The sequence below is a fragment of the Macrotis lagotis genome, chromosome 4 (assembly GCF_037893015.1).
Source record: "Macrotis lagotis isolate mMagLag1 chromosome 4, bilby.v1.9.chrom.fasta, whole genome shotgun sequence".
Lineage (NCBI taxonomy): Eukaryota > Metazoa > Chordata > Mammalia > Peramelemorphia > Peramelidae > Macrotis > Macrotis lagotis.
In genome coordinates, this window is record NC_133661.1 from 78,584,446 (window position 1) to 78,601,257 (window position 16,812).

General features: G+C 40.4%; 1 protein-coding gene across 5 annotated transcripts in view; it reads left to right on the forward strand.

Annotated features, from left to right (window-relative positions):
• The window catches only part of PIK3AP1 (phosphoinositide-3-kinase adaptor protein 1), a 130,153-nt gene that overhangs the window by 74,282 nt on the left and 39,059 nt on the right, over nt 1-16,812 (forward strand). For all 5 annotated transcript variants that reach the window (XM_074233242.1, XM_074233243.1, XM_074233241.1 and 2 more), the window contains 4 exons: nt 1,115-1,257; nt 1,355-1,487; nt 3,095-3,291; nt 8,550-8,739. In XM_074233242.1, the coding sequence (XP_074089343.1) occupies nt 1,115-1,257; nt 1,355-1,487; nt 3,095-3,291; nt 8,550-8,739 (663 nt within the window). The remainder of the gene's footprint in view (nt 1-1,114; nt 1,258-1,354; nt 1,488-3,094; nt 3,292-8,549; nt 8,740-16,812) is intronic.

Below are 16,812 nucleotides of genomic sequence, written 5' to 3' on the forward strand. Positions count from 1 at the left end.
TTTTTTTTTAGTTTTTGCAAGGTAAACAGGGTTAAGTGGCTTGCCCAAGGCCACACAGCTAGGTAATTATTAAGTGTGTGAGACCGGATTTGAACCCAGGTACTCCTGACTCCAGGGCCAGTGCTTTATCCACTATACCACCTAGCCTCCCCTGTCCTTCATTTTCAAAGAAGACCAGATCATCAGGGAGGTGATGCCATGACAAGCACGTGAATTGGATTTGAGTGAAGTGGGGCTGTGCTGAACCACCAGAGCCTTCTGGGTGCAATAGCCAGATATTAATCAGGACAACTGGAAGTTAGATGGCACAGTGGGTAGAGCTCCATCCCTGAAGTCAGGAGGACCCGAATTCAAATCTAGCCTCAGACATTTAATAACTATGTGACTTTGGATAAGTCACTTAACCCTTATTGCCCTCGCATCCAGGGCCAAATGTTTAACAGTGGCCCTCTTAGAAGAAAATAGGGGTACACGTGACACAGTTCTAAGTTTAACCTGTTTCATTCACATTTTCTCTATCACTTTGTTGATTAGACAGCCAACAAAAGAATAAACAAATCTTTTTTCTGGACATTTAACTACTGTTGGCCTCAGTTTCTTCATTTGTAAAATGAAGATAATAATATAACCTACTTCCCAGAGTTGTTGTGAGGGTTAAATGAGATTATATTTTAAAAGCACAGTGCCTGGTGTATTATAGAAACTTAATAAATATTTGTTTTTTTCTTTAGTTCTCTAATTATAGTGCAATGGAAATGTCAGACATTCTATTATTAAGTCAGAGAAGGGCCATCATCTACTAGAGGAGGTGGTATTCACATTGATGAAACTTCATTATCTAGGGAACTTTTCTCCTTTCCCTAGCCAGAAACCTAGAAACCCACCTTTCTTCTCTGATGACCTTTTAAGTCATAACTTGGATCTGAGAGTCTCAATGGGTTCCTAAGTCTTCAAGCTAGCCATGAGTTATCCTCTCTCCTTAGCCCCTCAGTTCTCCCTCCAGCCCTGAGCTCATTTCTAAAGCCTCCATGCTAAGCTCACGTGGAGCTCCCAAGCCTGAAGGCTAGCTCTGGGATTGCTCCCATTGCATTGGTCTCTTTCTGCTTTTGCTCAGGCTTACCTTCAGGAGAGGCTTCTGTGAAAGTCTATTCAGGTGACCTAATGGTATGTGAAGCAACTGTCCGCTATTACACTGACATGGAGGAAATTGGAGACTTGTTGGCTAATGCCGCCAACCCTGTAGAGTTCATGTGCCAGGTAAGAGAAAATCAAGCTTTGTGGGGAGTGGGCTGATTGGGGGGGGGGGGTCAGTCACTGGAAGCTCCAAACCAATTATCTTCACTTTTGTGTTCAGGCCTTTAAAATTGTGCCCTATAACATTGAAACCCTTGATAAACTTCTAACTGAGTCTCTAAAGAAGAATATTCCTGCAAGTGGGCTGCATCTCTTTGGGATCAACCAGCTGGAAGAAGAGGATATGATGATCAGTAAGTAAACAGATTAGCCCTAGGCAACCCACTAGTGCAAACTTCTAGAATTGGCCATACTGAATCAGTGTGCTCAGCTTAATGATAGATGGGTTATTGTGGGGATCAGTGAGATGATGACAATTGTAACATAGCTCTATAATTGTCATTTATCATTATTATTACCTGTTATTATCATTTTAGTCCTTTAACTTAAAATCAGAGGTTCATGAGAGGAAATGTGACATAGTGGACAAAAAAACTGATCTTGAAGTCCCAAAGACCTGGGTTCAGATTCTGCCTCTGATTCATATTTAGCTCTGTGACCCTAGGTAAGCACTTAACCTCTAATATCCTAGGCAACTCCTGAAGCCTATAAATGCAAGGAAAGTGTCAGAGGGAGTTAGTTCAATCAAGAGTCCCATATACCGATGAAATCATATGAATAGTTCTCCTTTAAACTTATAAAATCTTGTAAACTCATAAAATATATAGAAGAATCTTTAGAACTACAATCTAGCCACTTTATTTTACAATTGAGAAAACTGAGGTCTACAGCTGGGTAAAGACAGTGATGAACTTAGAGTTAAAGTCTCCTGATTGCTAGTTCAGTGCTTTTTCCTTAATGACTGGCTCCCTGGGGGGGGGGGCACATTTTTGAATTTAATCTGCATAAACAGCATTTTCCCTATATGTTCACAAGTCTAGACACCCAACAAATCAAGCCCTAATGTGTAACATTTGTTGATTTTCAAAGTGTAAATGCTCACAATGAAAATTTAACAACTGGTTCTCATGATCCAATTTAGATGATTCCAATACATCCCTGGGGTTTGTGGTATGCGTTAATATGTGGGGCTGTTTTCCAGAATTGCACTGATGACTGTCATCACTTACACTGTCAAAGATCTCAGATTTGACCCTTTTCAGAGAAAAAATCATTTTATAGTCAGAAATCATTGTATGTATATTAACCATTTTTATTGGTGAATTAATTCATTCCTCATCTCTGGCTTCTACTTGTCTTCAGGCTTCACTCCCATTTCTTCACCAGATTCCAAGTTCAACCTGGTTTGTGCAGCTTGGGCAAGGCTATGATTTAGAGGGGGACCTTGACTTACTAATTCTTATGGTGTTTCTTTGAGGAGAAGGCTTGTCCCTGTGTTTCACTATGAGAGAATTAGGGCTTAAGGAATTTAAATGAAATACATTAGCTGGGTGACTTCTAACAGTTTTAGAGTACTCAGAAATTTCCAAGTCATAATAAGATATGCTATTCTTAATGATCTCTGTAACTGTATTATGGAAAGATTGCTGGACTTGTTCAAAGTAAGGGGGTTGGACTAGTTGACCTAGAGGTCCCATCCAGCTCAAGATCCCCAGTTCCCAAGATCACTTTAGAATGCCAGTCCCTTTTAGGTTAATGTTATTTACCCTGCCAACCAAGGAGAGTTCCTCATCAATGAGCTGTCCTCATCTTTGGACTTGTGAGCTCTGACTCAGAGCATGAGCAGGTAACAATAGCATCCCTCCATGTTCCTCTGCTGGTACTATCCTTCCACATTCAAAAGAAAGGTCCAGAACCATTATTATCAACTCTTAGACTGTTTTCTTCAATGTTTCTTCAGCTCAGCGGGATGAGGAGCTGCCCACCTTGCTTCATTTTGCTGCAAAGTATGGTCTGAAGAACCTCACAGCCCTGCTGCTTACCTGCCCTGGAGCTTTGCAAGCCTATAGTGTGGCCAACAAGCACGGTCACTACCCCAACACCATTGCTGAAAAGCATGGCTACAGAGACCTGCGGCAGTTCATTGACGAATATGTGGTAAGGTCATGGCAGGGCATGGGCTTGGGATTCCAAAGTACCAAGGAAAGAACTTGTTCCTAAGCTTGCTCCCTCACAACCCTGGGAAGCAGTGTGTGATGAGAGTGTGATGGTCTGTGAATCAGGAAGACCAAGGTTCAAAACCTTATATTGACTTCCTGTGTGACCCTGGGCAAGTCACTTAGCAAGAAGTTATCTTCTCTGAGCCTGTTTCCTCAACTGTAAAAATGGAGATAATAATAATAATAATAATAATAATAATAATAATAATAATAATAGTTCTTTTCCTTCATTATTGGATGACACCACTATGTTAGAGATAAGTTACAGTGTGTCCCACTGTGGTTGATCAGACCAATGGGAGCTTGGAATGCTCTACCACAGGTTGGGCACACATGGTCCATATGAATACCATTCCATTCTGTCTTCTTGATACAATGCAACAGCCTCACCATGCTAGGCGGTCCTGTACCAGTGTCTCCCAAGCTGTACAATCAATTCCAAAGTTCTTAAAAGAGACCTTCAGGGTGTCCCTATCTCACATCTTCAGACCCCCTTGTGAGTGCCTGCCTGCCCTGTGTGAGTTCTCCATTAAAGTCTTGTTGGGCAAACGTATGCCTGGCATTCAAACAATACCCAGCCCATTGTAGTAAAATGGAGATACTAATAATCAAATGAAACAATATGAAAATCTAAGGTTTGCAAAGCCCCTGTTACTTCACTTAGTACCCCATAATACCAGTTAGTAAGCTTTTCCAGGGCAGCCAGGAGGCCCAATGAAGAAAGTGCCAGGCCTCTTAGTTCAAATCCAGCCCCAGACACTTAACAACTGTGTGACTCTCACTTAACCCTGTTTGTCTCAGTTTCCTCATCTGTCCAATGAGCTAGAGAAGGAAAAGACAAAACCACTTGAGTATCTTCGCCAAGAAAAGCCCAAATGGGGTCATGGAGAGTCAGACATGACTGAAAAATGAATGAATAAAGGTTTTCAAACTGCTTTACATGTATTATCTCATTTATTCTTCACAACAATTCTATAAGGTAGGTGTTACAACCATTCCCCCATTTTACAAATGAGGAAATTGAGGTTCAGAAAGATTAGACGACTTTGCCCAGGATTACTAGCTAGCAAGTATCTGAGGCTGGATTTAAACTCAAATCTTCCTGACTTCAAGTTTATCCCTTGATGTCACCTAAGCATACTATTATAGTACTTTCTTCTGAGTTTTGGGAGGCCTAAGTAAAATAATGTAGTCAAAGCACTATATTAAGCTCTATCATTATCATTGGTACCATTATCACCTAAGGCTCCCTTTTGTAAGTTCCTAAAAGATACCATTCAATATAACACTGATGGTTCTCTTTTTGAGATGTGCTGCGGAAAAGGTCTATGCTTTCAGTGACATGAACCAATGTACCCAAAGCCTCTGAGTTCTCTAACCCTTCCCCACAGATAGTCCCCTCCTTGGCCAGGTATTCTTGTTTACCTTTTCCCTAGTGCTTAGCACTGTGTCTCGCATGTAGTTGGTGCTTAATAAATGCCTATTGACCGACTAACTGGTAACTGGTTCCATGTGTGGGTCTTCATGCCTGCTGACATGAGTCTAGGACTGAGCAGACATATGCTTCTTGGGGGCCTTCCACTAATTTATATATGAGCATAAAGATACGGAAAGCTGTTTCTATAGTAAGATGAATGAATTTCTTTCATTTATTTCTGCATAAGAGTAAATTTTAAAGTTGTCCTTTGAATTTACAGTGGAACTAAATTTGACTCTTTCATTCCTTCAGTTCTGTCAAAACCTCAGCTCAGTTTCTTATCATTTTTCTGGGATGGCTACAGCCCCCTCCCTGAAGCCTCTCTTCTGGCTAACCATTCTTCCATCTAATACAACTACAGTCTAATACAACTGCCATTAAAAACCATCTTGCCTATATATTGTCTCTGCCTTCCTAAGTAATTTCAAAGAGTCCTTTGACTCCTGATAGATCAAATCCAAATTCTGAACCACCCATCCCCAAATACTTGGAAACAGGGTCAGTGTTATTCACAAATTGTGCAAAAATGGCAAAGCATCATTTTTTTTCTAGCCAAAAAAATTAGGTTAGAGTCCTGGTTCAGATATGTACTGGTTGATTTGGTTCTTTGCAAGTCTCAGCTTCTTCAACTGCAAAATGGAGCTAACACTGCTGCTATTTATGGACTTGTAAGGAAAGTGTCTGGTCCATTTTAAAGTTCTTTATAAGCCATTTTTAATGTCCTTATTGGCTTGGTGAAGAAAGTAAGAATTTCAGTAGGCGTGTATTGAGATGAAATTATGAACTACAAAATGGATTACTTTGAAAGGAAATTGTGCAGAGCTTTAGAGATGCAAATTCTCATGAGGCATGAGTTACTCATTAAATATTTATTGAATGCCTTCTTCTTTCCTAGTATTGCTAAGTATTATGGGAAATCAAAAAAAAATTATGCTCTCAAGGAGCTTAATCCAGTTAGAGAAATGAGATTGACCAATAGGACTTCTTCTACTACTAAAACAACGATAACTACACCTACCAGGCTTACTACGACTATGATGATGATGGCAAACACCACTATTACTGCTACACTGACCAGTACTACTAACACGACTGGTACCACTACTGTCACTACCGATTACTATTACTGCCACTGTACCGTGATTATTACTACTGCTACTATTGTGACTACTCTATTACTGCTACAGTATTACTAAAATCATAACTCACATCTCTGGAACTTAATAGTTAGCAGAGAGTTTTATTTGTGTTATTTAGGGAGGCAGCAGTGGCTTTAAAATTAGAGCATCAGGGTACAAATTCTTCCCCTGACATGTTTATTGGAAAAGTCACTTAACCTGTTTCCTCATTTATAAAATTAGGGGAAGTGTTAGACTAGAAGATTCTAAAGTTCCTTCCGGTTCAAGATTAATAGTCCCATAATTATCTTATTTGTTCGATACAACGGTAGGTGCCATTGATAGCCCAATTTTACCTTGAGAAACTTGAGGCTGACAGAGGTTAAAGGACTTGCCCAGGGTTATATGTAATAAGTGTCTGAAGCAGGATCTGAACCCAGGTCTTCCAGTGCTCTAACCATTATACAAAATTGCCCCTCTGAAACAATTAGAAATTCCATTAGATCATGTGATAGGCAATTAGCACTGTCCAGAGAGCAAGGGGCTATCCAGAGAGGGCGAGAGTCCCTCCTTCTTGGAGTACTTCAAGAAAAGGATGGATGACCCCTTGTTGGGGATTCCTAGTATATGGATAGACCTTATGTTTGGCCTCTGGGGTCCCTTCCTACTCCCAATATGATTCCCTTGCATGTTTTAAAGCAGCAAATGGCTTTGATGGTGCCACCTAGGTGGTCACTGAAGTGTAGAAGGGAAATCTGGACAGGTTGCTGTAGACAATCATGGAATCATCGGTTCAGAGTGGGAAGTACAAACTCCCATCATTTTAGAGAGGAAGCACAGCAAAAACCCTCAGGTGACGATGGTTCTGATGGCAATGAACAGACTTTAATACGGTGCTTGCTTCAAAGTCTGCAAATTGCTTTATATTTAGGTTCTTTTCAGTGCTTTCCAATATTCCCGAGGGAGGTGACTGAATGACTAAGTGATAGAATATTGAATTTGGGATCAGGAAGATCTGAATTCAAGGAATAGGGTCAGATGTGGTGATCCAGATTATCTGAATCTGAATCTATCTCTTTCTATTGTATCTCCCTCTTCCAGGACTTGAAGGACGATCAGATTAAGAGCATTGTGGAGTGGGCAAAGTATTTTAGGGTGGTATAACAACAGTGAGAAAGGTCAGAGTTGGGAATCAGAGGGTGGTGAGGAAGCTTTGGGGTGCAGTGTAGACTACCATCAGAGCAGGAGGGGCTTGAAGCAGTTGTCAGGAGACAGTCCTTGGAGGCACTTTTGCAAAAGGCCAGTTAGTAAAAGTTTTTATTCTAGGATGGTGAAACAACTATGGTAAGTAAGGTCCTTGCTGTAGGGCAGACACCTAGGTTTTATCATCTGAAGTAGTATCTAGTGGCAGTTTATATTAGGAATGCTTGGGTACCAAAAACATGGAAAATATAAAATGTTCATTTGTTTCAGTCCTATCCAACTTTTTATGACCCCATTTGGGATTTTTCTTGACAAAGATACTGGAGTGGTTGCCATTTCCTTCTTCTGTTCAACTTACAGATGAGGAAACTGAGGCAAGCAGGGTTAAGTCACTTGCCCAGGATCACACAAGGTAGTAAATGTCTGAGGCCGGATTTGAACTCGGGGAGATGAGTCTTCCTGATTCCAAGGTCAGCACTATCCATTGCACCACCTTACCTGCTCACAAAATATATAATATTTTCAATTTATTCAGTAACCATTTGTTACCTATTTTTGGACCACTTGTAGAACTTTCCTGATGCAGAAACTCCCTAAACATATGCAAGTTAGCACCCTAGTTGTAACTTAGAGATTTACCTGGGCACTGAGATGTTAATTTACTTTCCCATGGTCATCCAGCTAGTCATTTCAGTGGCAGAACTTGAACTTGTGTCTTTCTAACTCCAAGGCTTTTATTCCCTGTGCCACACTGTCTTTCTCTCCTACTCTCTCCTTCAAAAATCCCTTCATTTCCCCTCTCTCTCCTTGTTCTCCACCTCTATATCTAACATTTATTTTTACATGTATATGTATATACATTCTCTTTATACATATCAATCAAGCAATAAATATTTAGTTGGCTGGGCAGCTAAGTGATCCAGTGCCGGGCCTTGAGTTCAGATCCAGATTCAGATATTTATTAGCTGTGTGACTCTGGGAAAGTCACTTAATTCTATTTGCCCCAGTTTCCTCATCTGTAAAATGAATTGGAGAAGGAAATAGCAAATCACTCCAGCATCTTTTCCAAGAAACCCTCAAATGGGATCTTGGACAGTTGGACATGACAGAAACAATTGAACAACACTAAAAATACAGAATAGTGTCTAGTACACAATAGGCAAGTAATAAATGTCTGTGGAGTTGTTGAATTAAAGCCAAAGCCTGGAGAGCCAGGAGAAAATTCAAGCCCATCTCTGAATTGCCCATTGAGTAGTATTAGCTTAATAGATTACTAAGGACCTTGCTCTACTACATTTCTTCCATCTCATAACTTCTTTCCCCTGTTGTAGCCAGCCAGTAGTCACTGCCTCATCACGTCGCCCCACCCCAAGCATCATTCCATCTTCCTTCTTTCAGGAAACTGTGGACATGCTGAAGAGTCATATTAAAGAAGAGTTAATGCAAGGAGAGGAAGATGATTCCGTGTATGAGTCAATGGCCCACCTTTCCACAGACCTGCTAATGAAATGTTCCCTCAATCCTGGCTGCGATGAGGAGCTGTATGAATCCATGGCTACTCTTAACCCGGAGTCCAGCGAGGATCTTTGTAAGTAGTAGAATGAGTTGGCCATCCACTTCTGTTTTTCTGTTGGAAAGAGGATTTCCTCTGTGTTCAAGATGGGCGGAACCCAGCTAGTTACCCCACAGAGCCACAGATCCTGTTTGACACAAAACTTGTAGGCAGAAAAGCTGAGTAAGTGTAGCATGTGCTGGCATGGGCAGATTTCTCTGGACTTCCTCTGGACAGCTGGGGACTTGAAGTTGGGGTTGCTGGACCCGAGCCTTCTAAGCAGAATCACCAGACACTGTTTTGCATATTCAGGTCTTTGGGATAAGAAGGGTTAATTGGCTTGATTAGACAGCCAAGGGAGCCATGATACAAAAAAGCTTAGGAATTCCTGTCTTGGGATTTCTGTCAGACCCCTCAGGCATTCGTTTCCTAGGAAATGAAGATCTGGCTCCTTGGTACCCTGGACATTGTAGGAGTATTCATAAAACTTTGAAAATTTAATGAATAAATCATTATTGTTTGTAATTTAGGGTTTGTAATCAGGGACATGCTGGTAAATGTTTAACAGCTGTGTGTGTGAGGGGGAGGGGATATACTTTAAGTTTAATTTTCATTATAAACATTTTCGGGGAAGCTCAGTAGACCAGTGAATAAAGTGCAGGGCCTAGAATCAGGAAGACCCATGGCCAAACCCAACCTCAGACTGTTACTCGCTTTGTGATCCTGGTAAGTCATTTACCCCCCAAATGAACCAAAGAAAGGAATGGTAAACAATTCCAGTATATTTGCCAAGAAATCCTGTTTGGGCTCACAAAGTGCTGGATACAGCTGAACCAATGACATAAACATTTTTGCCATCACTTTCTGAAGTCTGGACATTCAACCAAATGAGAAGTCCAGTGCTGATTTGTAGCGTTTTCTGGTTTCTGAAGTGTGAATATTCACAGGGGATGTTTACAACTGGTCCCTGAACATACCTCTCAAGGATCAATAGGGTAATCAGTTATAGCCTGATGCCTGCACCTTGTGGCCCTGGCTCTAAGCAGCCACAACCCCCCTGGGTAGGCAAGCGCCCAACCTGCGCTGACTCAGGTTGTTCCCTGGTCGGTGGGTAGTTTAACTAGAAGGTCTTTGAGGGCAGCGCTCAGTTTAAGAGACTCTCTAAGAGTCTGTATCTCCGACTTTGGTTAAGTCCGGAAACCCACTTCCAAAGGGATTTATTCACCTCTCTTGAGGAAAAAAAAAGAAAAGAAAAACCTCAGAGACAGGCCAGGAACTGCCCTTGAAGTTCAGCTGGGCGTCCACCAGGTGGCACTGGCACGTCTGTCTCCACATCTATAACCACGTATTTCTATACCATTATTCGTATTTTAAAAATCTTCATTAAAACAACACACCTACACTGTTCTAAAAAAAGCACCAAAACACATGCTTTTTAGAGCAAACATTGATCAGCATTTTACCTTTACAAATCTTCATTGTCTTCGAACAGTTGTCATTTATTGCCCCCTTTCTCCTATATCTGACCTTACCCAGTTAAAGAGAAATTTCTTTGAAGCCAAAGCCAGAGACTTAAGGATAGCTAGGATTCCATGAGGCAGAGGTGAGGAGGGGGTATGGATATGGAGGAAGCCCGTGCAAAGGACCCAAGATGCAGTGTCTTGGATGACACTGCAGGTAAGCCAAATGGCTGGAAGATTTGGTCAGTTTGGCAAAAGGAATCACGTACGGCAGACCTGGAAAGGCTTGAGTCTAGGCTTGAGCTGATTGGGAAGTGCTTATAAAACCAAACAGAGGAGTTGTATTTATCCAAAAGCAACCTGAGCAGAGGAATAACATGGATGGATTTTGGTCCATTGGGAATGCCAACTTGGCCATGTGGAGGGTTGATTGGAGAAGGGAGAGATTGGGGGGCACAGAGGATGTTGCAATAGCCCCAGTGGATGAGGGCCTATATGAGGTATGGTCATAAGAGTCTTACTGAAGGGAACTTAGATTAGAGATATTGGTCAAGTAGAATCAACAAGACTTAGCTACTTCATATGTGGGGTGAAGGAAAAATGAGTCAAGGATGAGTCCAAGTACACAAATATAGGGAACTGGATTGTGCCAGGGCCTTTGGCAGAACTGAGAAAAATAGGAGGATAACTTTCCAAAGAGGAGTTCAAAAATGTTTTATGTAAAAACATTATTGTTGAAATAATTGCATAGCCTCCCATGGTAACAGCTATGAAGGGGAGAGCACTCATTTTGTAAGTTCTGGTATCTACCTTAAAAACCCAGTCACATAAGTTGATAGTCATGTCATATGGATGAATGGAATCTTACAACCCGAAAATCATTGGAACTCTCTGGATCTTGGCAAGAACCTCTCTGCTATATAGGGAAGTGGTATATTCAGTCATCAAGCAAATATCTGTAGTCATTCATCATCAAACATCATTAATGATAATTAATGATTAATGAAGTTAGGTGAAACTACCCATGGGGTAAGGGGAATGAGGGGGAAACATGTTTAGTTTTACTGTGACAATATTAGACATGACTGTTGTCTGAATGCCAACATGGTCAGTTTGCTTAAATCAATGCTTTCATTGTGAAACTACAGTCACAGTGACCTACTCTAGGGTATACCTGCATCACTATCTACTATGGGCAATCAAAATAGCCTATTTCTACTTGGCAGAGGGTACCAACTCTATATGAAGCAAAAAAGCCACACATACATAGGCCCCTACATATTTCCCTCACTATTCCCCTTCATTCCATCATGTCTTCTCTATTTCCTCTCAGTGGTCTGAATATCAAAGTGAAGAAATTCAATTGGGGGTCAGTGTAAATGTGTATATGGCAGAGTAACTATGACTCCAAGACAAGTTAGCCATACCATGGTGTCACAAAGTTGTCACCCCTCTGATATGGGAGGAAAACCACATCCATAAGGCCAAGGACTCCTATAGCATCCAGGCATAACCACTAGTTACCAGGCCAAGAGATTATAAGATTCTGGAAAAGGCAGTGAGAAGGATGTTTTTACACAGTGCTCCCCTCACTATAATAAACATAATTTGCAAGTCATGTCATCATGACATGGTCCTCTTCAATTATGAAGGTCAAACATCATCACTTCCCTTCACATACACCAGTCAAAGTAGAATAGTCTTCATATCTCATTATTATCTGTCCCTTCCATCCAAGGGTGTTGTGCTAGTTAATGTTTAACAACTACAGACTCTTAGGGGAGGAAAAAGAATCTCTCTCTCTCTCTCTCTCTCTCTCTCTCTCTCTCCCTCTCCCCATCTTCTCTCTCTCTCTCTCTTCCCCTTTCTCTCTCTCCCCATATATATATATTATATATATAATATATATATATACCATTTATCCATCTATACATTGAACATCTATATATAACTCTATGTAGATATAAATATATAGATGCCCACATTTTAAAGTTTAATTTATATTATAATTTTTTTCTCCATCACTTTAAGTTAACCAAATAATAAATCAAGCTCTAATTGGTAGCCCTTGATGATTTCTGAAATTCAAATGCTCATACTGAATATTTAATAATCCTAAATGAGGCTGAAGACTTGGCACAACTCTACCTCACTTAAATCCAATTCACAAGCAAGTCATGACATCACCCTGTGATGTCACTGGTCTTCGAGAAGGAAGGACTAGCAACAACAGCAAAAGTTGGTCCCAGCAGGCCCCTGAATCCAATTCTATAATTTCTATGCCTTCCACAAATCACCTCAGAAAAAGTCATAGGAATTCAATGATGTAGGATGTTAGATTTGAAAACTACTTTAGAGATCATCTTGTGCAACTCCTCTTATTTTATGAATGAGGAAATTGGGACCTCTAATGAGAAGTGATCCAGCCAGTCACATAGGTGGCTAGTGGTAGAACTAGACCTCAGGATTCTTTTCCCCAGGATACCAAATTTCAAATGACTCCATCTCCCATCATAGATTGCATTTAACAGAAAGTTAAGATTGCTTCATTAGTAGCCTTTCCACACCCAGACATAGTTTGTTCTCCTCTATGTTGCATATCAATGTTCCTATGGAGTTGCTATTGTATGTGTGACTCCCAGGGATATAAAATACTAGAGAGCAATTCTTTGCCCAAGCATAGCAAAGGGTCAGTGAGGTCAGCCACAGCCCAAATCGGGAATGCTGCACTCTTCCTTTCCATCACTGACATCTCCTTTTCTTATTTTCAGGCATCAATTGTTCTTTATTTAACTCCCTTTTCCTATTAACATTGGAAAAGTTTTTGTCTGTCATTTATACTTTAATATGAATGAGTTTTCATCCTTGTGTAATTGTTTCCAGGCATATTTTTTCTTTTAAAGCCTTCTTTCTAAATGTGAAGCAAAAGGCTTTGACTAATGTTGACAGGCGAAAAGATATTTAGGAATTAGAGAACCCTTTTGTCTTTGAAACCATACTATTCCTGCTCCATGACCATGGATCTTATTAAAATTGGTTTTAAGTTTATATTCTGGTGTATCTATGGGAAGGAAGGTGATCAGAAGAGAGAACATCCTGTCACACACAAGGACCTACCTCTCCTGTCTTCCTTGGTCCCCTGAGGACTGGCTCAGGTTTGGCTGTATGAATCCCATTCAAAAGAATTCTGTGAGTGAGGAGCCACACATCTGGGCAGAAATGGATTCTTGCAGCTGAAACCTCAGGGCTTGGATCCCACCCTGCCTGAGTACAAGTCCACCAGCCCCAGCTGCTTCCCTTTGGACTCTTTGGGGACTCTCCTCCCCTCCTTCCCACAAGACATCCAGACTTGGGCAAGAATCCAAAAATCCATTTTCCTTGTGTCTTTTTGTTTCTCCCCAAGCGCCCAGGCTAACAGACCCTCTTAATAAAGTGCTTGTTGAATTAAGCAGAGTATTACAGAATTACAGTTAGTGAAAGCAGCAAATGTAGCCATAATAGAGGAGAGAAAGTTTTAAAGAAATCCGATGAACTGCCCTCCTAGGGGCAGGGATTCCTAATCTATTGGGTGTCATGGATACTTTTGACAGTCTGGAGAAGCCTAGGGATCCCTTTTTTAAATGCATTAAGTAAAAAATACAGGATTACAAAGTTATTTTGTATATTTGTATATAAATATACACACACATATACACACACAAAGGAAACATACATTTATACTTGTGTGTGATATCCATCCATCCATCCATCCATCCATCCATCCATCCATCCATCCATCCATCCATTCATTTATTCATCCATTCATTCATTTATTTTGTTTATTTTTCCATCCAAGTACATAGATGCGCCCTGAAATTTGTCCACAGATCCTTTGGGTTTCCTATGGACCCAGGTTAAAAACCCCTGCCCTAGCATATTATATTAGTTAAGTACAGAAAACCTGAAAAACAAAAAAATTCCTTTGCCCAGTCTAAATTCTTCTTAGGCAGGTCCTCAGCTTTTTCTTTTCCTCTGTTCCCAGGCATCTCCTTTCCCTGGAGCAAGAAGTCTGCTTTTCTTTAATGGCCACTCGGGGAGGCATCTTTACTTACCATAAATATCCCAATCTTCGGGCTTTTTGTTTCTTCCCCCAGGTAGATTAAGGGGAAGTGTAAAACTGCCAGAAATAGCCACAGTTGGAAGCCATGAGATAAATTGAAAGTTGAACAGAGAGGCCTTTGTGTTAAGGCAGTCTGATTAAACTGACCTTTGAATACTTTATACTTTGATAAGTCTGGGGGGATTACCTGTTGCAGAACAGGAATGAACTGACTAGAAAAACTGGGTTTGGGGGCAGATTCTGTCTTCCTTGTGAATGCTGGTTATGGGAATTGCCAACAACCTTGGTTCTAATGACAAAAGGAAGTTTTTAGACAAAGATGGGTCTTCCTTGAATGGGTATTCAAATAAATGTAAATTGGTAGTCTTAGTGTGTGTGTGTGTGTGTGTGTGTGTGTGTGTGTGTGTGTGTGTGTGTGTGTGTGACAAAACTATTTGCTTAATTATTATCAAATCTAAATCCTCTTAAACTAAAATGCCTGATGAAAGAGAATGGGATTTTCTTCTTTATAGAGTTTAGCTGTAGAGCTCAGTGGATTGAATGCTAGACCTGGATTTGGAAAGACAAGTTCAAGTCCTATTCCAGACACTAGTTATCTGTATAACCCTGGTGTTTTGCTCATCTATAAAATGGGGATAATAATAATAGTTCCTACCTCTTGTCAGTGGAGTTGTGATGAAACAAGATAACATGAAGACAGTGTTTTGTAAACCTTAAAACATAATGTAATTATTTGCTATTATTACTGTGAACATCACCACAAGCATGAGAGTAAATAATATTTTTGTTACTATAAATGAAATTTTATAGAGAATTATGATACTTTTCTTTGTCAAATTTGTTGTAGTCATATATGTATGATGTGAAATCCACATTCCCATATTTAGTTTTGTGAGAGTGCAATCCTTAATATTCAGTTCGGAAAGAAAAAGTGCCTGCCTTCAAGAATTTTACATTCTCCTGGGGGAAGTAGAACATGCAGAAATCATAGCAGATCGATTTATCTTCAGAGATTTCTCCTCCCTAGGGAACAAAAGAAGGTCTTCACCCTCTTTGGCTTTTCCAAGATTTGGTTTGATCCTTGGACCCCTGATAATTTGACAGTATGGATTTGGATAAGGCTTTGCAAAGTCTGGGTACTGCATCCGGTGACTAGAGGAAGTTCCTGGATTCTTTAGTAATAATAGTAATTACAATAGCTCATAGTTATATAAGACTTATATTTGTTAAGTGAGTATGTCAAAAGTAAGCCTTTGAATTAGATAATTAAAGTATTTGTTAGAAGTAAGTACAAGGGAATTGACTGTATTTTCCATCTAGCCATATTTGCTGTGATCCCTGAGACAGAGTGATCATTTTAAAATGGGACACAGCTCAGAAAAACGGACCGATTCAGTAATTATTCATGAAAAAGGAGAGCCAAGAATGGTGGAAGAACAGGAAAGATGACAGCCACATAGCTAACTTCCTGGTTGTTGAGAACAAGCTGGGATTTGCTGATAAAGATTTGTCATGGCTGAGATGGTGGAAAGGGGCTTATGCTACACTTGGGTTCAAAAGTTATGCAACTGAAGATTCCCCCTTAACCTCATCCTTCACCAAAATTCACTGTTATCTTTTTTTTTTGATGGGAGCTGAGGATTGCATCTATTGCTTAATTTCTCCCTTATTACTCACTTTGCAATTCTGTCTTAAACACTTTACCCTTGATTTCTGGGTCCTTTCTGCTGCTAGCAAAGTAGCCATTGGATATTTAGATTTGATCTTGACATTAGAGGCTTTCCTCTCTCTGTTCTAAAATGAGGACTTGAACTACCTGTGGTAAATTTACTTTCTAGAATATCCCACACTGAATCTGATGTGTTATCTCAGGTTTGAAAGGAATGGAAATCAATTACCCACCTTACAGATGGGGAAGCCAAGAGAGAGAAATGAAGTGAGTTGCCCAAGGTCATGCAGCTAGTTAAATAGCAGGGCCAAGACTCAAACTCAAGTATTTTGATGAGTATTCCTCCTTCTAACTAGACTACAATTAGCCTTCCATGCAATTTTTATTGATAGGAAATGCACTGTTTTTTAGAAGAATATTTTCAAGTTGGTGATTTGAAAACCATGGATAGTGGGTGGTAGAGCTGGGATTTAAGCCCAGGTCCTCTGATGCCAAATCTGATGCCCTTTCTTCCATTCATGCTGCTCTGCTAAAAATATTCCCAGGATCTATCGTATGCTTCCATTTCTTCTCTGCTGGAGTATATTAAACATATGTTAACTTTGCCTCAATGACTCAAGGTCATTCTTATGAGCACCAGCTCTGGCACTGAGCTACAGCTGTGATTGCAGAGAGAGATCTGGGGGGGTGCAGATCTGAATTTACCTACTGTTCCACTCTATGCATTGAAAAACCAGCTGGTGGGAAGCTGGTGTACTCTGATGTACATGCTCTGGGCCTGTTTGGTGTCTTGATTTCTCTGTCTCTCTGTCTCTCTGATCATCTCTGGCTCTGTCTCTTTGTCTCTGCTCTCACTCTGTCTTTGCCTGTCTGCCTGCCTG